The following is a 22,018-nucleotide window of genomic DNA, read 5'->3' as shown; positions in this document are numbered from 1 at the left end:
TATTACACAAATACCCAACGACAAATGACAGTCAAAAGACCACTTATAGTCAGGCAGACCTTATTTAAAAAGGTCTTTTGTTTTTTTGTTTTTTAAATTAGCATCATCTACTTACAGAAGGTCAAAGACAACTCCCTCCTCTGTGCAGACAGGGTACTCAAATGGCTGCAGGGACAAGCTGAAATGTTTCAGAGAAAACAGTTAAGTCAAAATGAAAACAAATCATATATAATTTACGATTACTCAGCAAAAACATATTAAGCTATGAATTTTAGTGTCAATCCAGTTTTCCCACATCTGTGCAATATACATTATAGTTGCCAAACATCCTATACTAGTGGAACAGCATGACCAGAATTTGTTGGTAGTCTAATAGCAAAGTTATTGTGCCGTGTACGACAGATCTAATGTCCCTCTCCTGTGGATGGAAAACAAGAATCCGCTTACCTGCAGTGGTCAAATGAAAGCCGTCTGAAGTTTGCCTGCGGGATTTCTGAAAAGTGAAAAAAAGAAAGCAAAACACATCAAATTGCATTCATTTCCATACAGGCGCTTGGTTTGATAGACGTTTTCAAAACAGCTGCACAACACATTATTTTGTAGACAGTGATGGGTGGAATTGTAGATATTAAAATAGTTCTACTAGCCTCTATTAAATTCAGTGTAGTAGCACACACTGAGTTGCCAGTTTATAGACCTTTTCACAACAGACATCATCAACATCTTACAGCAGAAAAAGCACGGGCGTTATTGATAATGGCTGAATTCCACTTTGGTGTATCAGCTCTAGGGCTCTGCTACTATGCATGCTGGCTCACAAACTTATCCATCTTTGACGTTATTTGTAGCACCTGTGCATTGCCTATTATGATTTATTAAAATTTCTGCTGCAAAAAAGGTCTGTTAGGTCCAAACGACCTGCAGGAAGGATTAGCTGATGCCAGAGTGGTGGTTCCCCGTTCCAGCTGTGCAGCATTGATGCACAAACAAGGTCTACAAGGAAGAGTTGTCAGAAGGAAACCTGGCCGGTGACCTCATCGGAAAAGTCATCAGCTGAAGGCTACAAAGGAACATCTGGATAAGCCAGATTTGTCTTGGAAGAAACGACTGTGGACGGATGAAGTTAATATTAAACTCTTTGGGCCACAATTGCCAATGGTGTGTTTGGAGAAAAAAAAAAAGGGGGGCAGCATTTGATGAAAACAGCACTCTGTTAACTTGTTAAGCATGGAGGTGGAAATATTAGGAAACACTGCACTGATAGAAGGGGAATGGATTCCACTAAATATCTACAAATTCTGGATGCAAAAGTCCTGCAGTCTGTTGAGAAAGTGAAACTCAATAGAGGTTGTCTTCTACAACAGGACAATGATCCAAATCAGACGTTAAAAAATTCCTCCATGAACCACTTCAAGACACACAAGCTGAAGCTGGTGGAACGGCCCTAACAGTCCCCTGACCTGAACATCACTGAAACTCTGTGGGTAAAGCTTAAACATGCCGTGAAACAGCCTGAAAACATCTGCAGGAAGAGTCAAGACTTTGGGCTGCTACAAAAAGTGTTTGCAAGCTTTGGTATCTGCCAAAAGGGGGGTTACTAACTACTGACTCAGTAGGGTGCCCAAACTCTTACACATGCCATAATAACTGAATAATGTTTACTTATTATTTAAGTTGATAAAATAAAAGGTAACAGTGCATTGACATTTGAAGAAAGGCCAATTTAATGTCTATTTGCTGCAAGTGTTTAATTTAATTCTTCAAATAAAAAAAATAAAATAATAAATCAGCGAGAGGGAAAAAAATCAAAAGGCAACATTACAGCTGTGATGTGTTCACGTTTGTTTTAATCTGGTAACGTTAAAACCGGAGCGGGTGAAAGTTGGAGAAAGAGAAAAACAAACTCACCTGCTCGTTTCCCTCCATAAAAGTGTGTGTACTCCGTACATGTGATGTACCTGTCGGGAGGATAAAACACACACATAGAATTAAGGGAAAGACAATGAAGAAACATTAAATAAACGAGTAAAAGCAGAGTACGCTTGCTAGCTCGTTAACACGCAGCTATAGCTTGCCAAGCTAACAACAACAAACGCGTTTCAGTGTTGCTGTGCATTGCTCAGGACAACTTTAACACTTACATTTTGTCTTTTTGGTGCTGTCGCTTCCCCATTTTGAGTTGTTGTGTAGGTCTGAGAGATTATCTCCGGTAAAACGAAAGACTTTACCGACAAAAACACACAACCTATTCGCCTTTCCCCTTTTCTTCCCCTCTTCCCTTTTCTTAATCTTCGTGGCAATGAACGGCAGTTCATTGTAAGCAGCGGCTCTCTGCTTCCCTCTACTGGAAGAATGGTTAAAACGGGTTTATCTCCTTAGGGGCAAAAGTTTGCTGTTGGGCCCCGATTGACCCAGAAAACCACCCAGTACGCTAAAGCTGAAACGATTAAGTTGATTACATAATTAGTCAATTGACCAAATATTAATTGTCAACAATTTTAACAACTGATCAGTCATTTTTTTAAGCAAGAGAAGACAAAAATTCAATGGTAGCACCTTCTCACATGCATGGAGCCAGAGGTTTAAAACTGAATGGACCAACAGATCTCATATGTCTCCTTCCATGCTTTCTAAAAAGATTATTAAAAAAAACAAAAAGGAATGAATAAAAGTCAATAATACAATACCATTTGAAAAATACTATAAATACTACTGAACGCTCTAATTTATGATTTTTTTTATAGTTTTCCTGAATCTGAATACCTCAGATTTATGTTTCCTCCCCAGCCAAAACTATGTAACGGCCTCCCATTACCTCCTCCTACCCAGGATCCTTCCCCGCGTTATGAGAAAAGTGTTTGTACGAGTATGAGAAAACTTTTTCAGCTTGGTCGCTGTCCTAATGCTCTTATCTTCTCTCTATCTAAAAGACTCATGACCCCTGTAATTTATAAAAACAATCTTCTTGAAATGTTCCAAAGGACATGCTAATTTTCTCATTTGTGAAGGATTCTGTTCACTTCATGGAAAACCCCTGAAAACTCCAATTTTGCCTGATCCTGCTTTGAAAATTTGGTCTTTGGTCACATGTAGACAGAGAGTAGTCAGCCTTGTAACTGGCTCCTTGGTCTAATAAAGACAAACAATACAAAAAAAAGAGGGTTTGTGAGATTTTTCCGAGATAATAAACCCCTGTAAGTGGCTCGTTGGTCTAGGGGTATGATTCTCGCTTTGGGTGCGAGAGGTCCCGGGTTCAAATCCCGGACGAGCCCGTTGTTTAGTTCGGCATTCGAAAGTTTACTTCAGAGAAAGTATTACCTACAAGATAAGACTGAAGAGTGGTGAGATGATTTCTGGCAGAGGAAAATAGAATAAAGTTCTGACACACAACTTTATTAATTTTTCAAGTTTTTCTCTTGTTGTGAAATATTGGATAATTTGACCTCTTAAGGCCTCCAACTGTTGTTTGATTGAAATCATCTGAGATTAAAAGAGGAAATGTCTCTTGTTGAAGCTGCTAACAACTCACAGACATCTGAACCATGCATAAAATAGAATCACTCCAACAAAATGCAAAAACCACATTTAGTATTGTGTTGTGATGCCATCATTACCTACAATATAAAATGAAAATATTGGGCGTTTATGGGATTTTTCTTGACCTAGATTGTTGCAGTGAGTGGCTCGTTGGTCTAGGGGTATGATTCTCGCTTAGGGTGCGAGAGGTCCCGGGTTCAAATCCCGGACGAGCCCATCCTTTAGTCGGAGCCAACAAAGAACTGGTTCACAAAACCTGGAAACACACACGGTTCAATCGAGGTTGAGCGGGTGAGAAATGAATAAATGTGCATGTGCCAGTGCTCATGTTAAAATAGGTTTCCACGTCGGCTCTTCCTGTGTCTGGGAAGCAGAGTACGACCTACTGTATCTTTCAGTGATTTCTTTTGGAAAAATCATGAGTCTGTCAAGTCTCTGTCCAACCACTCAGTTAACTCGGTATAATTTAATTCATTTAATTCATAGGGGTCTGATTGTGGAAAGATCTAAACAGTAAAAATTACTGGAAAAAATAAATAATTAGAGAACAAAAATCTCAGGCCTCTGAAAAACTACTTAGAGATATGTGTCTAAGAGTGGCGGAAGAAGTACTAAAAACTGTTACTCATGTAAAAATGCCAGTCGAACAATGTGGAAATGGTCCATTGCAAGGAAAAGTTCGGCATTCAAAAGTTTACTTCAGAGAAAGTATTACCTGCAAGATGTACAAGATAAGACTGAAGAGTGGTGAGATGATTTCTGGGAGAGGAAAATAGAATAAAGTTCTGACACACAACTTTATTAATTTTTCAAGTTTTTCTCTTGTTGTGAAATATTGGATAATTTGACCTCTTAAGGCCTCCAACTGTTGTTTGATTGAAATCATCTGAGATTAAAAGAGGAAATGTCTCTTGTTGAAGCTGCTAACAACTCACAGACATCTGAACCATGCATAAAATAGAATCACTCCAACAAAATGCAAAAACCACATTTATTATTGTGAAAATACTGGGCGTTTATGCGATTTTTCTTGACCTAGATTGTTGCAGTGAGTGGCTCGTTGGTCTAGGGGTATGATTCTCGCTTAGGGTGCGAGAGGTCCCGGGTTCAAATCCCGGACGAGCCCATCCTTTAGTCGGAGCCAACAAAGAACTGGTTCGCAAAACCTGGAAACACACACGGTTCAATCGAGCTTGAGCGGGTGAGAAATGAATAAATGTGCATGTGCCAGTGCTCATGTTAAAATAGGTTTCCACGTCGGCTCTTCCTGTGTCTGGGAAGCAGAGTACGACCTACTGTATCTTTCAGTGATTTCTTTTGGAAAAATCATGAGTCTGTCAAGTCTCTGTCCAACCACTCAGTTAACTCGGTATAATTTAATTCATTTAATTCATAGTTATGACACACAACTTTATTAATTTTTCAAGTTTTTCTCTAGTCTGGTTGGTGTGAAATATTGGATAATTTGACCTCTTAAGGCCTCCAACTGTTGTTTAATTGAAATCATCTGCGAGATTAAGAGAGGAAATGTCTCTTGTTGAAGCTGCTAACAACTCACAGACATCTGAACCATGCATAAAATAGAATCACTCCAACAAAATGCAAAAACCACATTTATTATTGTGTTGCGATGCCATCATTACCTACAATATAAAATGAAAATATTGGGCGTTTATGCGATTTTTCTTGACCTAGATTGTTGCAGTGAGTGGCTCGTTGGTCTAGGGGTATGATTCTCGCTTAGGGTGCGAGAGGTCCCGGGTTCAAATCCCGGACGAGCCCATCCTTTAGTCGGAGCCAACAAAGAACTGGTTCACAAAACCTGGAAACACACACGGTTCAATCGAGGTTGAGCGGGTGAGAAATGAATAAATGTGCATGTGCCAGTGCTCATGTTAAAATAGGTTTCCACGTCGGCTCTTCCTGTGTCTGGGAAGCAGAGTACGACCTACTGTATCTTTCAGTGATTTCTTTTGGAAAAATCATGAGTCTGTCAAGTCTCTGTCCAACCACTCAGTTAACTCGGTATAATTTAATTCATTTAATTCATAGGGGTCTGATTGTGGAAAGATCTAAACAGTAAAAATTACTGGAAAAAATAAATAATTAGAGAACAAAAATCTCAGGCCTCTGAAAAACTACTTAGAGATATGTGTCTAAGAGTGGCGGAAGAAGTACTAAAAACTGTTACTCATGTAAAAATGCCAGTCGAACAATGTGGAAATGGTCCATTGCAAGTAAAAGTTCGGCATTCAAAAGTTTACTTCAGAGAAAGTATTACCTGCAAGATGTACAAGATAAGACTGAAGAGTGGTGAGATGATTTCTGGGAGAGGAAAATAGAATAAAGTTATGACACACAACTTTATTAATTTTTCAAGTTTTTCTCTTGTTGTGAAATATTGGATAATTTGACCTCTTAAGGCCTCCAACTGTTGTTTGATTGAAATCATCTGAGATTAAAAGAGGAAATGTCTCTTGTTGAAGCTGCTAACAACTCACAGACATCTGAACCATGCATAAAATAGAATCACTCCAACAAAATGCAAAAACCACATTTATGCCATCATTATAAAATGAAAATATTGGGGGTTTATGCGATTTTTCTTGACCTAGATTGGTGCAGTGAGTGGCTCGTTGGTCTAGGGGTATGATTCTCGCTTAGGGTGCGAGAGGTCCCGGGTTCAAATCCCGGACGAGCCCATCCTTTAGTCGGAGCCAACAAAGAACTGGTTCACAAAACCTGGAAACACACACGGTTCAATCGAGCTTGAGCGGGTGAGAAATGAATAAATGTGCATGTGCCAGTGCTCATGTTAAAATAGGTTTCCACGTCAGCTCTTCCTGTGTCTGGGAAGCAGAGTATGACCTACTGTATCTTTCAGTGATTTCTTTTGGAAAAATCATGAGTCTGTCAAGTCTCTGTCCAACCACTCAGTTAACTCGGTATAATTTAATTCATTTAATTCATAGGGGTCTGATTGTGGAAAGATATAAACAGTAAAAAATACTGGAAAAAATAAATAATTAGAGAACAAAAATCTCAGGCCTCTGAAAAACTACTTAGAGATATGTGTCTAAGAGTGGCGGAAGAAGTACTAAAAACTGTTACTCATGTAAAAATGCCAGTCGAACAATGTGGAAATGGTCCATTGCAAGTAAAAGTTCGGCATTCAAAAGTTTACTTCAGAGAAAGTATTACCTGCAAGATGTACAAGATAAGACTGAAGAGTGGTGAGATGATTTCTGGGAGAGGAAAATAGAATAAAGTTATGACACACAACTTTATTAATTTTTCAAGTTTTTCTCTTGTTGTGAAATATTGGATAATTTGACCTCTTAAGGCCTCCAACTGTTGTTTGATTGAAATCATCTGAGATTAAAAGAGGAAATGTCTCTTGTTGAAGCTGCTAACAACTCACAGACATCTGAACCATGCATAAAATAGAATCACTCCAACAAAATGCAAAAACCACATTTATGCCATCATTATAAAATGAAAATATTGGGGGTTTATGCGATTTTTCTTGACCTAGATTGGTGCAGTGAGTGGCTCGTTGGTCTAGGGGTATGATTCTCGCTTAGGGTGCGAGAGGTCCCGGGTTCAAATCCCGGACGAGCCCGTCTTTTAGTCTGGCATTCAAAAGTTTACTTCAGGGAAGATTAAAAGAGGAAATGTCTCTTGTTGAAGCTGCTAACAACTCACAGACATCTGAACCATGCATAAAATAGAATCACTCCAACTCCGTTGCTTATACAACAGTAATGGTTATTAGCTAAAGCCCAAAATGCATCACTGATTAATACTGTGAGGATGGAAATGTGTTAAAACAGATGTTCACTTTAGGCTCCCTGTGAGACAAAGTGGAATCAATTCATTAGCAACTTAATTCTACATCACAATTAATGCAATCATATGAAAAATCTGTAGAATCCCACATACAATATGAGCTCTTTTATCAAGTCTCTGTGAAACCAGAAAGAACCAACTTAACTGGAAAATGCAAATACTTTTTCTGAAATTGATCGTTGGTCCAGGGGCATGATTTTCACATATGGGTCCCAGTCAAGCCCGTCATAGTCAATAAAACACTGGCAACCGTTCCATGGCAGATTTGATGCAATGCGATGAGAGATGTTGTGAAATATGTCAATGAAGACATACCATGTGAGCATTTTGATCATGTCTGTGTAAAACAGAAAAGAATTTGCTGTATATAAAAACTCTCGGTTAAATATGAGCTCACCGAGCACTTTATTAGGAACACCTGCACGCCTTCTTACTCAGACAATCGGCCAATCGTGTGGCAGCAATGCAGTGCATAGAATCATGCAGACACAGGTCAGGAGCTTCAGTTAATGTTCCCATCAGACATCAGTATGGGGAAAAAATTGTGATCTCAATGAATTTGACATTGATTTGGCATGATTGTTGACGCCAGACTGGCCTGTTTGAGTGTTTCTGAAACAACTGATCTCCTTGGATTTTCACACACACAACAGTTTCTAGAGTTAACTCAGAATGTTGCAACAAACCAAAAACTCACAATGAGCAGCAGTTCTTGGTTGGAGCTGACAGAAAGGTGACGATAACTCAGATTAACGCCCTTTTTAGCTAATGGTAATTAGCTAAAGCCCAAAATGCATCACTGATCAACACTGTTGATCATTTTTTAGGACGCCTTCTTACTCAGACAATCATGTGGCAGCAATGCACTGCATAGAATCATTCAGTAACAAACCAACTAGGTTAGGTAACCAGTTAGGTAGTTTAGTTCAGTAGTTCCCAACCGGGGGTTCACACGGCGAATCTGATGTAACATTAGAAGATTAACGAAGAGGAAAGAGGGAAAATCAAAGCTCGACATCTTCTTCTTCTTTTTTTCTCCATTTTTTCTCCACCCTTTGCTTTTTGTGACATATTGGATATTCTGACTTCTTTGGGCCTCAAAGATAATATGACTTCAAACAGCCTCAAACATATATTTGATTAAATGAAACAATATCAGAAGTTTAGAGAGGAATTGTCTCTTTAGTGGAAATGTTACAAACTCATTGACACCTGAAACACGACAAGCAGCAAACACTAGACTCTGCTTTTTTCATGAAGGGTTTGTATTGTTTTTCACGAGGTAATCATATGTTTTTTCTTTGATGTAAAATAGTAATCTGAAAAGAAACTATGGCTGTCAGATAACGGTAGCTGAGTAAAATCTCTGAAGTTTCCTCTGAAATGTGGTGGAATAGAAGTGTAAAGTTCCATAAAATGGAAGTACTCAAGTAAAGTACAAGAACCACATTTATTGCAATGTCATCCTCGATGTTATAAATGAGAATGTCTGCAATAAACCAAAGACAAACAATGAGCAGCAGTTTGTAGAATTTTTGATGATGAGAGAGATCACAGGAACGGCCAGAATGGTTGGAGCTGACAGAAAGGTGACAAAACTCAGATTAACGCCCGTTTTCCAACAGTAATGGTATTTCGCTAAAATCCAAAATGCATCACTGATTAATACTGTGAGGTTGGACGCCTTGTTAAACAGACGTTCATGTGGCTCCAATGCACTGAGACATAGAATCAGTTCATTAACAAACAACTTAGTTAGTAACCAGTTAGGTAGTTTAGTTCAGTAGTTCTAAAACGGGGTTAGCAATCTAATGTAACATATTAACGCAATCATATGAAAAATCTGTTGAAGCCTTTTTTTTCCCCACATCCACCCTTTGCTCTTTGTGACATGTTGGATATTCTGACTTCTTTTAACCATATTTGTGTACATGGATTGGGATTTAGAGATGCTCTTTAGTGGTGTTGCTAACTAGCATTACCTGTAGACAAGCAGCAAACACTAGACTCTGCTTTTTCATGAAGGGTTTGTTGGACCCAAGTAAAGTACAAGAACCACATTTATTGCAACATTTATTAACTCAGAATGTTGCAACAAACCAAAAACTCACAATGAGCAGCAGTTCTGTAGACAGGCTTGATGATGAGAGAGATCACAGGGGAACGGCCAGAATGGTTGGAGCTGACAGAAAGGTGACGATAACTCAGATTAACGCCCTTTACGACTGTGGGGAGCTGAAAAGCTTCTGAGAAAGCACACGTCCAAGCTTGAGGCGGATGGGTTACAGCAGAAGAAGATCAGGTCTGGTTCCACTTCCGTCAGCCCAGAACAGAAGTCATCACTGACCAACACTGTGAGATGTTAAAAGTGTTAAAACAGACATTCACTATAAGCTCCCTAGACAAACTTGCCAGGTATGATTCTCGCTTAGGATGCGAGAGGTCCCGCATTCAAATCCGAGACGAGCCCATTGCCTATACAACAATAATGGTACTTTGCAAAATCCCGAAATGCATCACTAATCAATACTGTGCGGTTGGAAATGTGTTAAAACAGACATTCACTTTAGGCTCCCTGTGAGAAAAAGTGGAATCAATTCATTAGCATAATTCTACATCACATTTAATGAAGTTTGGTTTATATCAGTGATATGTAATTCAGATATGTGTTTTAGAGTATAACTAATGACCATTATTCAAACACTGGGCTTGTGCGGGATATGAACCCAGCGTTGACATGAGTGATTAGAGAATAAATCGGGTCTGTGAGGTTTTCTTGGCATGTTGTCAAAGTGAGAGTGGCTCGTTGGTCTAGGGGTATGATTCTCGCTTTGGGTGCGAGAGGTCCCGGGTTCAAATCCCGGACGAGCCCGTTACTTCAAGTAATGTTATAATATATAAAACATAACTCTGCTAACAACCTAAAGAATCAATGAGGGCTGTGTGTGTGTACACATCTTCTTTGGTTGTGGGTCGTCCCCTAACCAGAAGGTCGGTGGTTGATCCCCGGCTCCTTCAGTCTGAATGTCGACGAGTCCTTGGACAAGATACTGACCCCCCCCTCGTGTCTCATTGACTGGAGAAGTGCAGTCCAGTTGCAGGGATCTTGGCTCCTTCTCTTGTTAATTTGCAGGTATGCACGTTACACTGAAAACAGCTGTGGTATTTATTAGCAAATCACATTTTAACCCTCATCTTCTGCTCTTTAAGCCATGATATTTAGCTCAAACGTTTGGTTTCTACTTCGTCTCTTTTTATTCTCCCATATCATCTTAAAAAGAAATGACTCCGGGACTATCTCAATTGGAACCATGTAACTAACGTGACAAACAAAACAATGCAGAATAAATTCATCTACAATAAGTTTATTTTGTCTTGGCATTGTATTCATTGAGGGTATTCTCACAATGATGGCTGACCATTTACGTCTTCTAACAAGAGAAGCGGGCAAACAAAAAACCGCCAGAAGCGTAAACCCTGGCCAGGTTGTTAGTAATATGTAGTAACGTGTAACCGGAAGCACATCCGCATTGCCTGTTGCACACATGTCCTCCGGAGCAGGGACAGATTATACAGGTACTACCAACCCCCTTTTTCCCCAGAAACACAAACAAAGAACAAGAAAATAAAACCACGTAGAAGGCGGATCCATCATAAGCAGGAATTAATTACTTCGAACAAACCCTTTTATAGATAATTGATACTGTGGAGTGATGATGATTGTGTATAAAAATATAATACAGGGCAGCAACAGCAGCACTGCCTGCATACCTGAGTTACAACTGGCTCTCACTTCTCTCATCACTCGTAGCACTTCAGCAGCTTATGAAGGAAACACACCGAGACAAAACAACAAAGACCTGATCACAAACTACAGACTTCACACTGAACTTCGTGTTGCACAATGAACAACTCGACGACAAGTGAATGTTCTCATCCTTGGCACTTTATCTGTCAGGCAGAACCAAACTTTGACAAGTATGGAACAAATGCTGGGGCACCAGAGACTCACCTGTTACTGTAAAAACATACATTTTCATCAATGACAAAAAAAAAAAAAAAAAAAGAAGAAGGTTAAACGGGAGGGAACTATAGCACATATTCACAAAAACAAAAGGGTTGGAGACCCAGAGGTTTGCCAGTCCATTAAGTACATAGTAGTTGTTTTGCTTGAAAAGTGCAGTAATGCTTAGAAGTTTTCTTAGAGAGCAAAAAAAAAAAAAAAAAAAAAAAACAGTTCACAATGTCGTTTCTTTTGAGAACAACTGAAGTCCATGTAAATGGTAGACTCGGGGCCGGCATTTGCTCAGTACCGTCTCGAAAATAAAAATGAGTGTTTTCTCCAGTCTGCAGATTGATAAAACAGTCTGTGAGTGTTCTGGTGAAAAAGGACAAAAAAAAAAAAAAAATCACCGCAAATCCATCATGGACACAGTGTCATTGGTGATGGTGACATGTCCCGCATGCTGAAAAGGAGAAACAGATGTGAGTGGTTAAGAGTCTGCTCGCATGGACAGAAAAAAAAGCTACAATGCAATACTGCAGGCAAAAGGAAGAAAAAAAAAAAAAACGGATTATTCCTGGCCATTACTGAAAAGGAACATTTTGAAAAACAGAAATGGAAATAAAGGGGAAAAAAATGAAATCCCCTTCCCTTTTTTTAAAGAACTTAACTAACAGTCTCCCTATTTGGGTTTAGTCTGTGCCTTTGCAACCTGACTGGGCAGAGTAAAACGAAATAAATTCCCTTCGTGTTTACCGTGATTCGGGCTGGTTTACCCGAATCACAATAACAGAGTTTCTGTTATCACTTTTTTCAAGTAGTTCCCAGCAGCACATAACAATAATTTATAATGATACATTTAAGTTAATTTATGTGACCTGGACCTGGATAAGCAGTAGAAAAATGGATGGATGGATTAACCAAAGAAAAATGATGAATTCCTTTAAAGTTCACTGACGTTTTTGTTCAAATCTTGACTTGCCCATTATGATTCAATGAGCTTTTCCCAGCTACTGTAGCAGCAGCAGTGAAAGTGTCTACTACAGGTCTGACAGTGATGACTGGAACTCCATTAAAAAAAAAAAAAAAAAAAAAAGGACCGAACAGCCTCTTGTGAGCCCAATCCGATGCCGAAACTTTTAATTTATAGGTGTGTAATGTCTCCTGAAGCCTGAAGTCACATATAGAAACATGTTAGAACTACCATTACTGCCCAAAGAAAACTTTTGTTCAGTACATTTAAGACCTTTTAATACATTCACAGGCTTTTGTGAGGAAACTAGATTCGATATTCTACACCTGCCGATACCCCGAATTAAAAATCTCTCTTGACTCTTTCTTCTTTTTGACCCTAAGTTTTCTGTCTCCAACCCATGAGAATGGAATTTAGTTTGTGGTGCCGGCACCAGTGGAAAAAAAAACAAACAAAAAAAACAGAAAAAATTCAACAGCAACATTTCTTTTCCAGGAACAATCTCCCTGTTAGTCTGAATAACCTACAGAAAATGCCGTCTAGAGATTTCAACAGGACCATTTCTTCTCAGGAGGTAGATTTGGGGGTTATTTGCGTGAACTCACCCTTTAAAAGTGACTCCCCTTGCTATTGAAGGGGGGAGTTAGATTTACTGGTTTTGTGAAACTGTACCAAAAATCTGGGACTGTTGCACATCAGTTAATGAGTGTACATAGTTATTAATGGCGGGGAGCTCCCCTGATAAAGCTATACTCTTTCCAATGAAGATCTGTCCCCCCAAAACTATACGATGCAATTTCCACTTCTGATGTTTTTCCCTTTTTTTGTTTTTGTGTTGTTGACTTTGGGACATTTGTCTTCGGAAAGAGATAATACTGCTGAGTTTTTCTAATGCTGTCGACACCATTAACAAATTCTAATTCGCCTTCATTGGACTGTAGTAAAAATCTGGACGCGGATTGGCACCGCTAGAAGCAAGTGAGAAGAGATATTTTGAGTGATCGGACCCATTAAACCAAGATGAAAAGTCTGCTTGTGACCTAAGATCATCACACTCGTTCCTAGTGTAGTTTCCGCTCCGTCAGGAATTTCCTTGAGACACGTAAATTGTGCGCTAGTATCAAGAACACGATTCTTTCTTACATTACTAAAAAGAAACCAGTTTGTATTAGGAACAAGTGAACAAGCCTTAATATTGACAGCACAGGTGCACTCACTGTAAAGAGAGGGGGCTCTTTGCTGTGAGGGTGAAAGCCTTTCTGTTTGCACGTGGAGATCTCATCTGTTCCTCGATCCGTCAGCCGGAAGTAGCCGATCCTGGGACAAACACCATCACACACACACACACAGTCACACTTCAGCCTAGGGAGACTTGGGAAAATACAATGGCAATGTACTGACAAAAACATCTGAGGGCGGGGAAGGAGACCCGCGAGCTGAAGTCAACTCCCCGATTCTAACGTTTACACTGACGGGACGCCAGCGGGTCTGAGACTCACTCATTGAACTTAGGCGAGCAGACGATGGCGATGGCCTCCGGCAGCATCATCTGGTAGGAGCAGTGTGTGTGGAGGTCGACGCTGGACAAGAAGGCTGTCTGGGTGGGGTGAGTCTGAAAAGAGAAAGCCCCGACTTCAGTTTCATGGTCGGCCAATTTCAATTTACGGCACAAGCCAAACAAAAACACAAAAACCGGGATCAAAGGAGAGTTTGCGAAACCTCAACATGACGTCCTATTCTTGAGAGCCCCTGAACTGCCAAACCACACTTTGCACAAGTGTGTCAGTGTTCAGTGCAAAGCGGCCATCAGAATGATTTATTAACCCCGCTGACCTTGACGATGTAAGGGGTTCTGCCTAAATGTACATGTGTACAAATAAAACAGGCCCTTGTGAAGGTCAAAAGTGTAAAATTAACCATGCGGATTTAAAATTATAATAACTCAAACCCTGTGGTCATGAGAGCCGGGTAATAGTTAATAGTTCAGTGTTATTGTATATTAACTTTTGCGGAACTGTACTGTAACAATAGTATTACATCATGTTATTTTACCAAGTACCAAAATGAGTTGAGCATTTTGTTTTACATGTGTGAAGAGTTTTGTTTAATTCAATCTGGGAAAATTCCCTGCACTGAACAACCGCTTGATATTATTAAAAGTCATTCTGCAAAACATCTGCCACATCATAATTTCTGTCAAAATCGAAAAGATATTCCTCTTAATATCATGATACTGATTTACGTCACATGGCTCGGCCCTATGTGCTCACAATTCTCATGACCATGAATTAATTGTTTATTCAAAACATAACATGTTCCTGTATCACATCACTGTTCAATGACAATGTCTTAGATCAATGAAAAGGTTTCTCCAAATTCCACCGTAGAGGCGTTTAAAACATCTTTGACGTGTTCTCTTAAGGTTTTCTTTTTTTTCCCTCCTTCATTTGATTATAGCGAAGGATTAGCTTGCACCTGAAGTTGCCCGTTTTGCCATCTTTACTCACATGTATCCAGCCCAGGGTGATGAGATCGTACTGGTCCTGTATGAGAAAGAGTTCCTCTTCATTTTCCGTGTCGCAGTAGTCCGGTCCGCCGCACTGCTTCGGTACGATGACGTGGGTCACGGTAAACGCGTTTCTGGTCTGGAACGGACACAAAAAGCGGCACACCGTTACGCTCCTTTAAATCGTGAAGCTCATAGCGAGCTTCTGCCAAGAAGCCGCCCAAGGACTTCGCCTGAACAAAATGAACAGAGCACCGACTGGTTCGCCGCAGGCAAAAACACCCAGTCATGCTCACAAAAAAGTGAAAAGGACTTTTAAGTTGACCCGATCGGCAACTGAGCCTCATGTTTCTCCAACCAAAAGCCACAGCAGATCTCAGGCAGTGAGAGAAGTGTCAGATTGCACTGTACCCCTCTGGGGTGGGAGGTCAGCTGATGTCTCGATTTCATTCAAAGCGTTTTTTCAGTATTACAGGCACCGGAACAGAGAATTTCCTTCTTTAACCATCTCAGGTGACTGAATTCAGTGATGCAGATCTGTAGTTTGACTGATGATTAAAACCCCTAATTTTAAGGACACGATCGAAGGATTTTTATTAACATCTCATTTATACTCTTTTTTTTTTTTCTTCCTGTAACAGAACGATTAAATTCTGCTGGTTCAACACAGTCTCTTTGTTCCACAGTCTTACCAGTTTGCCACACAGAATGCCACAAGTTTCTACAGCTCGGCTTGTGTTGGCCTCGGCCAGCCTCAGAAAGCTCCGGCACAGCTCAGCGGGAACAGCCAACTGCCGAAGGGCATCCACCATTGTATCTGCACGAACCATGTAGAGGAATAGACAAAAGCCGAATGGAAAAGTTAGGTTCTCGTGATGTTCTGACACAAGGCATGGTGTAAACAGGAAATGAAGTAGGTCAGGGGGAACGAAATCAGCTCAGAAGACTAAATACTGTAAAGCGGGACTAGGGCAGTACTGAAATCCTCTGAGGGCCAGCCCCTAATGTCGCAAAAGATTAACTCACTGTTGTTCCAGGGGCTGAACAGAGACCCGGGCTTGAGTGACCGGTCGAAGCTGGGCGGGCCGGTGGCAGGTGTGCTGTTGGTCGCGTGAGGGTGATTGTACTGTTGGTTGGTGCCACTGGACAGGTCCCCCGGGCTCTGCGGGGGGCTGGGGGAGACCAGCGGGGGGCCCTGGATGCCCGGGATGAGGGGCGTGTCCGGAGAAGGCACGGCGGGCGTGGCGAACTCGAGGAGCACGCGCTGGCGCTCCTTCTCCAGCTCCTGGCGGCGGATCATCTCCTCGAAGGCACTGAACTGCTCCTGCTCCCGCTGCCGCCGCTGCATCTCGACCACGCGCTCCCGCTCGGCATCCAGCGCTCGCCGCCGGGACTGCTCCTGCGCCAGGGCGTCCTCCTCCGCTTTCTGAGCATAAAGCAAACACATCAGGGGCGTGCAAGTTTGAGCTTCAGCAGGTGGTCTATTGTTCTTTTCATCAAGAAAAAATAGACATACATAGCAAAATTGGGTGACATGACATTTGCTGACGTTATCCTCTACAACAGCGGTTTTGTTGCAGAATAATTCATGTATGGTGCAAGTTGAAAGGAATACGTTTCACTCGCTGTAATAAACAATGTGACTCTCCAAGGTCAATGTCACTGTTTTGCCTCCATTCAGTCTAATGCTGAACGGCTGCCTCCTTTTATTACAACCATGGCATGCAGTTGCTGTGGTGCTGGTTAATGTTTCACCCCATTTACAGTGTAGACGACACACTGTAAAATCTATGCACAACGCATGCTGTACTGTAAATGTGTATTACATATATTTTGCATTCTGTTTAAATTAGTTATTGTTCCTGTTTCTCAATGTGTATTAATTTGAGAATGTAATTTAAGAAACTAAAAAGACATAAAAGTGTTTGAGGAGCTGTCAGACACTTTACCTTTTTGACCAGATATTGTTCATAATCTTGTTCAAATCTCCTCAAAAGAGCTTTTTTCAGAATCTCTGCTTGAGGAAATGCAACATCCTTCAGTTTCTGTAGAAGAAAGAAAATCGATTTAAACGTTAAGCTGAAACATTTGCTTGAAAAACGATTGAATTGCGTTTTACAGCACGGTATTAACGCTGTTTACGCACCTTTAGTGTGTCCTTCTTTTCAGGAATGTTAGCGGTCTTGTAATCCCGATGCTTGGGGAGTTTTTCTATAAAGAGCCTTGGTGAAAAGAGAAATTCTTGTTGTATTTTCTATACCTCTGTTCAGAACCATGGACTACAAATTGCAATTCGGAGTAGTGACAGACTACGTAGCGTTTGACGTGGTTGGTTTCCTCAAAAATAAAATCTCCACCTAAGTGCTCATTATTCAGTTGCAGTGTCACAAAACTGAGGCAAGGACAGGACAACATCATTCTGACATCAATGAATTTTTGAAACCATTCAGCTCTTTTACAGGAAGACACGAAGATAAATCTTGAGGAAGGGCTTTGTGTAAACTCTCTTCAGCATCTTATCCTTCTTGAATATTTCCTCTCAACTTGACACAACAAGTTTAATGTATTTACTTGTAACCCCAAACTCTGCAGGAAACGACAAAGCGGTCTGAAGGACAAATTAATAAATACTTGAACTAATTCAGCGAATACGATCAAATGAATGTACTTACGTAATATATTTATTGTAAAGGACGAAGGCGTGCTCGATGTTGCCTTCCTCTGTGTAGATGTTAGCCATCCGGATCATCTCCATGCCTGAGCGGAAGTAGCGGCGTGGGGGCACGTCGTCATTGACCTCCACCGTGCTTCCCTTCTTGGTCAACGCACGGACTCGCTCCTCCGGCTGCAGACTGACATCAGTGTGGTCCGCCATTGCGACAGCTCAACCTGGAACACTGGGAGGACAGGCCAAATGTCTAATACTGCTCTCAGTGGAATCTGCAAGCCAGTGCTGTGTTGACCGACCTGCAGAAAACCATGTGCACTGCCTGTGAGAGAGTTTATGAACACTATATTATTTGGCATTTTTGTTTGTTCCCTATGTAGAATAACTTTCTATTTAAAAACAAAAAAAGCCCTGCAGTAGATTTAGATAACTTCATAATAAAAGGGTCTGTTAATCTAAATTAATCAATTATATAGATGTTAATCGATCTATAGAGAGCTATCTAGATCTATATCTATCTATATCTATCTAGATATCGATATATATATATATATATATATATATATATATATATATATATATATATAGATATATATATATAGATATATATATATATAGATATATATTTAGAGATATATATATAGATATATATATCTATACATCTATACATCTCTCTCTCTCTATGTTCTATATAGATAGATATACATAGATATATAGATATCTATATATCTATAGATATATACATATATATATTTATATATCTAGATATATATTAACTACATCCCTCAAGGTGTCCAACCATGCAGATATTTTCAGCTTGAAGTGCTGAGTTTTTGAGTGTTCTGTCTCTAAAACTTCTGCCACCAACCCAAAACAATGGAGATGAAATTTATTTAAAATGGGCTGCTCAAAGCACTTAAAAAGTAGTAAAGTAAACAGTTTTCAATAAAGATTTCATTCAAAAGTGAAGCAGGATATCTAAAACATATCCGCAGGTAAAACTGAAACTACCTGCATGGCTAGATACCACAATCACAAAAGATTCTCTTTTTCTTTGTGATTTGGGTGAACTGCCCCTTTAAGCACCTGTAGCAGACAACATACTTCATATTTGTCTTAGAGTTGATGTCACACACTGTGTGTGTTTATAAGACACTTTTTCATCTTCAATGCTTTTCAACAGCGCAATCCACCATTTTTGGCAATTTTCCGGTAAGGTAATCACGGGTCCCTACAATGCCAATAGCTTTCTTCTTCTCTGTCCTGACTTAACGTTTTGCTTCCATCATGACTGGTGAGCACCTTCCACCCAGGACCAAGGACATATGAATGACCAAGCACCCCAGTCGTTAGGGAACTTTAATTAATAACATTAAAATAGATGTTAATAGCCACAAAATCTTAAAAAAAAACACAAAAATCGAAGGTGTTTCCGACTGGGTTTTAGTCATTTTCAACAAAAAAGGTGTTTATTATGAATTCACAATTACGTTGTTGGAAATTTGGCAAACCATGCCGAAATACTGCTCATGGAAAAAATATTTCAAACTTAATATGGGTATGAGTATAGTTTAATATCCTGCATAAACTGGAACAAAGAGGCAGTGTCCCTCTCTTCACAGCTTGGATTGAGGCCACAGATCGCTCTGAAAATCACTGGCTGAGTATATTTAGAAAAAAGCAGCGTCTCTACTGGGAGGCTCCATGACTTAGGCTTTTCTACTGTGCAGAGTATTGATCAAACCAAGTTAAATGGGAGAGTGCTTCATAAGCATCCTGACTAACAGTCAGATGGCTTGTATTGATTGGACCCTGACGGCTTCCTGGCTTGCTGGTACAGCTCACAGAAGCACAGCGTGTCACGGGGGGGCAATTGTTACCAGGTTAGACCAAGAGGCGCAGCACTGATAAAAAGGGAGAGGCTGATGAACTCGTCAGCTGTTTGGTTTTTTTTTAAGCTTGCTCATTCAGTGGTAATTCCTAATAGAGCATGTCTGAACTGAAAATGAACTATCCAATACTACTTCATTAAACGCCACATAATAACTGTCTAGAGAGCTTGCCTAAAACATACTACGGGGTTTGAGGAGTACTCACACCTCCACTTCATCATCTGTCAAGTCCCTACACTTTACAAAAGCAATAAATGGTCCCCAAACCTTTTATGAAAAATACCCTGTTTCCCTTTTAGTATATAAGTAACCTTTTCTAATGGTAGAGTTAATAGCCTCCGCTTGGGCCATTGCTAAATACTCAGTCTGTTAAGTCTTTTTCGAAAACACTGAAATCCATCTTTTGGCGTAGAGAAATAAAAAGATCTACAACTTTGGATAAAGTTATGATATTCTGGGTATAACCCTCATATAAAAAAACAATATCGATTGATCTGCTGATTATTTTCTCAATGAATCGATAAGCTGTTTAGTAATAATATCCCAAAGTGATGTCCTCAAATAGCTTTTTTTTTGTTGTTTGACCAACAGTCAAAAACTCAAACATATTCAGTTTACCATAATGTAATGCTGATAAAAGCGTCAAATCTTCAGATTGGTGAAGCTAGAATCATCAAACTTTTGGGATGTTTGCTTGAAAATGATCTTAAATCATTAATCCACGATTGGAATAGTCGCCCAACAGCTGAAAACGCAGTACTTGGAGCAGAGTATTTCTTCCAGTGTGGTACTGCTACTTTTACCAAAGGACCGGTTGCTGATATTTGGAAATATTTGAGCAGTGACTGAAAACATGTAAACAGACAAAGAAAAAGCAAAATTTGCAGGGACTGTAATCACCTACAGTTTATCACCATACTTACTGTATATTACAACGCTGAAAATTAGCTCCTGATCCGGCAGACCTGGTCCGGTGTGGTCTGGACAGGAAAAAAAGCTGCAAAATAGCCATTTTTATGTTTTCTTAAATAGAAAAAAAAAGGTTTCACAAATCTCAGACTATCTTTTAAACAGTCTTTAGCATCTCCATGTTTAATCTAGTCCAGATTTGACAAGTCTAGGTGTAGTGGTCTAAGTAGAGAGGTTTTTGAGCTAGATCTGATCTAACGTGGTGTGGATGGGGAAAACAAACTGAAACCTTTTTTGTTTTCACAAATAGAAAAAGGTTTCACAAATCTGTGGTTTAAAGTGTTTTTAGCTTCCCTGGGGTTAATACGGTACAGATTTGACAAGCCTGTCAAGCTGTAGTGGTTTTTGAGCTAGACCTGAACTGACGTGGTCTGGTTGGGAAAACTTCACTGCCGAATCGTAAGATGTCGTCTGCGTATTTATCTTTGCATTTTTTTAAATCGATATATAATCTATATAAGGAGATAGATAAAGGTGGTGTCAGAGTTAGATTAAAAACCAACGAGCCTCCGGCTGTCACTCCAGTGGTAATTCAGAGAAAATGCCACACTGTGAGCCCTTTTCAGCTCAAATGTTGAGTGACTCGCGTTACTTTCACCTCAGTTAGAAACTCCCTCGTCCACTGACGTGCTCTGGGGGAAAAGATAAAGATAATTATATGTTTTAGGTTCCTGAAATCCTCTCAAACCCTCCGTGTTGCTGTACGACACCGCGTTAGCAGCGCTACCTCGGCTAACTTAGCGAAGCCAGCCTACGAGTTTGAAACGGCAAAGCAGCGCAAGCGACCGCGGAGGAACGTTATGTTAAATCTTACCCGATCGAGCTGTAAACCGACGCTCCCGGAGGTCTACATACAGCTGGATCAAAACCAGATCACATTAAAAAACCTGAGGCGGATCGTTTCAGTCCAGCGCCCGTACTGGCCTGCACACTTCCGCAGTCCAAACAACTTCCGCCTGACGAATCACGCCCCGGAGGATATCGATATGTTATTGTTTAATATTTTCAAAAATAAAAAAAATAAAAAAAATTGTTAACTGCTCTTTTTGTGAACGGTGTCCTGAGGCTCGATTTTTATTTTGGCTCTGTCCCTTTCCTCTGAAAGTTCATTTCCGCCATAAAAAAAAAAAGTTAAAATTAATTATAATTGTAAATTACGTCAAATTTATGAGATAAAAAGTCAAATTTACAAGATAAAAAGTAAAAAAATTGATTTACTAAACCAAAATTATGAGATAAAAGGTGAAAATTAAGAGATAAAAAGTCATAACAAACGAATATGACTTAAATACACCAATGTTGTGACTTGGTAAGTCCCAACTTTGAGATGAAGTCAGAATTTTGACATTAGTCAAAGCAATAAATTAAACAGACGAAACTATGAAATAAGGAGTCCAACTCAAGTGAAAAGTACAGGATAGAAAATCCTTTGATGAGATGGGAATTGGGGTTATTTATTTAATCAGCTAATGATTTTAGGTGTTTTATGTAATTCCTAGGCACTAAAAAGCATGTCAGAATCTCACTGGACAATTTAGTGTCATTTTTCTACAGGACGAATCCACCTTCAGTCTTCAGTTTTTATCTGTCTTTTTTGTTTTCCGTAAAGGAATCGGTGTCT

At 39.9% G+C, this 22,018-nt stretch overlaps 2 protein-coding genes and 7 non-coding genes across 10 annotated transcripts in view; 7 read left to right on the top strand and 2 right to left on the bottom strand.

The window, feature by feature from the left end:
* Positions 1–2,328, bottom strand: part of ppil2 (peptidylprolyl isomerase (cyclophilin)-like 2) — a 32,795-nt gene extending 30,467 nt beyond the window's left edge. Inside the window, exons 1-4 of the mRNA XM_040156433.1 lie at positions 2,142–2,328; positions 1,909–1,958; positions 448–493; positions 116–178 (exon numbers count right to left, since the gene is read on the bottom strand). Coding sequence (XP_040012367.1) covers positions 116–178; positions 448–493; positions 1,909–1,958; positions 2,142–2,173 — 191 coding nt within the window. The 5' untranslated portion in view covers positions 2,174–2,328. The remainder of the gene's footprint in view (positions 1–115; positions 179–447; positions 494–1,908; positions 1,959–2,141) is intronic.
* An 872-nt stretch (positions 2,329–3,200) lies between these two features.
* On the top strand, positions 3,201–3,272 carry trnap-ugg. The gene has a single exon. It is a non-coding gene; the product is annotated as a tRNA-Pro (tRNA).
* A 409-nt stretch (positions 3,273–3,681) lies between these two features.
* Positions 3,682–3,753, top strand: trnap-agg. The gene has a single exon. It is a non-coding gene; the product is annotated as a tRNA-Pro (tRNA).
* Positions 3,754–4,591: 838 nt separating this feature from the next.
* On the top strand, positions 4,592–4,663 carry trnap-agg. The gene has a single exon. It is a non-coding gene; the product is annotated as a tRNA-Pro (tRNA).
* A 584-nt stretch (positions 4,664–5,247) lies between these two features.
* On the top strand, positions 5,248–5,319 carry trnap-agg. Its single transcript has one exon. It is a non-coding gene; the product is annotated as a tRNA-Pro (tRNA).
* An 848-nt stretch (positions 5,320–6,167) lies between these two features.
* Positions 6,168–6,239, top strand: trnap-agg. Its single transcript has one exon. It is a non-coding gene; the product is annotated as a tRNA-Pro (tRNA).
* Positions 6,240–7,087: 848 nt separating this feature from the next.
* On the top strand, positions 7,088–7,159 carry trnap-agg. The gene has a single exon. It is a non-coding gene; the product is annotated as a tRNA-Pro (tRNA).
* A 3,027-nt stretch (positions 7,160–10,186) lies between these two features.
* trnap-ugg lies at positions 10,187–10,258 on the top strand. Its single transcript has one exon. It is a non-coding gene; the product is annotated as a tRNA-Pro (tRNA).
* Positions 10,259–10,746: 488 nt separating this feature from the next.
* LOC120804650 (STAM-binding protein-like A) lies at positions 10,747–21,352 on the bottom strand. Of its 2 annotated transcripts, none has more exons than XM_040154141.1 (11): positions 21,212–21,352; positions 20,352–20,425; positions 17,541–17,765; positions 17,015–17,090; positions 16,818–16,913; positions 15,895–16,294; positions 15,561–15,685; positions 14,870–15,007; positions 13,862–13,974; positions 13,580–13,679; positions 10,747–11,852 (listed from the first exon to the last, which is right to left on the bottom strand). In XM_040154141.1, exons 3-11 carry the CDS (start codon positions 17,741–17,743, stop codon positions 11,796–11,798), a joined length of 1,308 nt encoding a protein of 435 aa, XP_040010075.1. In that variant the 5' UTR covers positions 17,744–17,765; positions 20,352–20,425; positions 21,212–21,352; the 3' UTR covers positions 10,747–11,795. The 2 variants fall into 2 exon arrangements, with proteins under 2 accessions (XP_040010075.1, XP_040010076.1); XM_040154142.1 differs by having other exon boundaries at positions 20,352–20,408.
* Between the last annotated feature and the right edge of the window lie 666 nt (positions 21,353–22,018).

Source organism: Xiphias gladius, chromosome 19 (genome assembly GCF_016859285.1).
Source record: "Xiphias gladius isolate SHS-SW01 ecotype Sanya breed wild chromosome 19, ASM1685928v1, whole genome shotgun sequence".
NCBI lineage: Eukaryota > Metazoa > Chordata > Actinopteri > Istiophoriformes > Xiphiidae > Xiphias > Xiphias gladius.
Note: the sequence above shows the minus strand (reverse complement) of the source record. Positions and strands in the feature narration are given on the sequence as shown.

Coding starts and splice junctions, on each gene's coding strand:
- LOC120804650 (XM_040154141.1), bottom strand. CDS start 17,743: ATGGCGGACCACACTGATGTCAGTCTGCAGCCGGAGGAGCGAGTCCGT. Junction 17,091..17,540: donor CTTTACAATAAATATATTAC/GTAAGTACATTC, acceptor CTTTTCACCAAG/GCTCTTTATAGAAAAACTCC. Junction 13,975..14,869: donor TCACCCTGGGCTGGATACAT/GTGAGTAAAGAT, acceptor TTCTCTTTTCAG/ACTCACCCCACCCAGACAGC.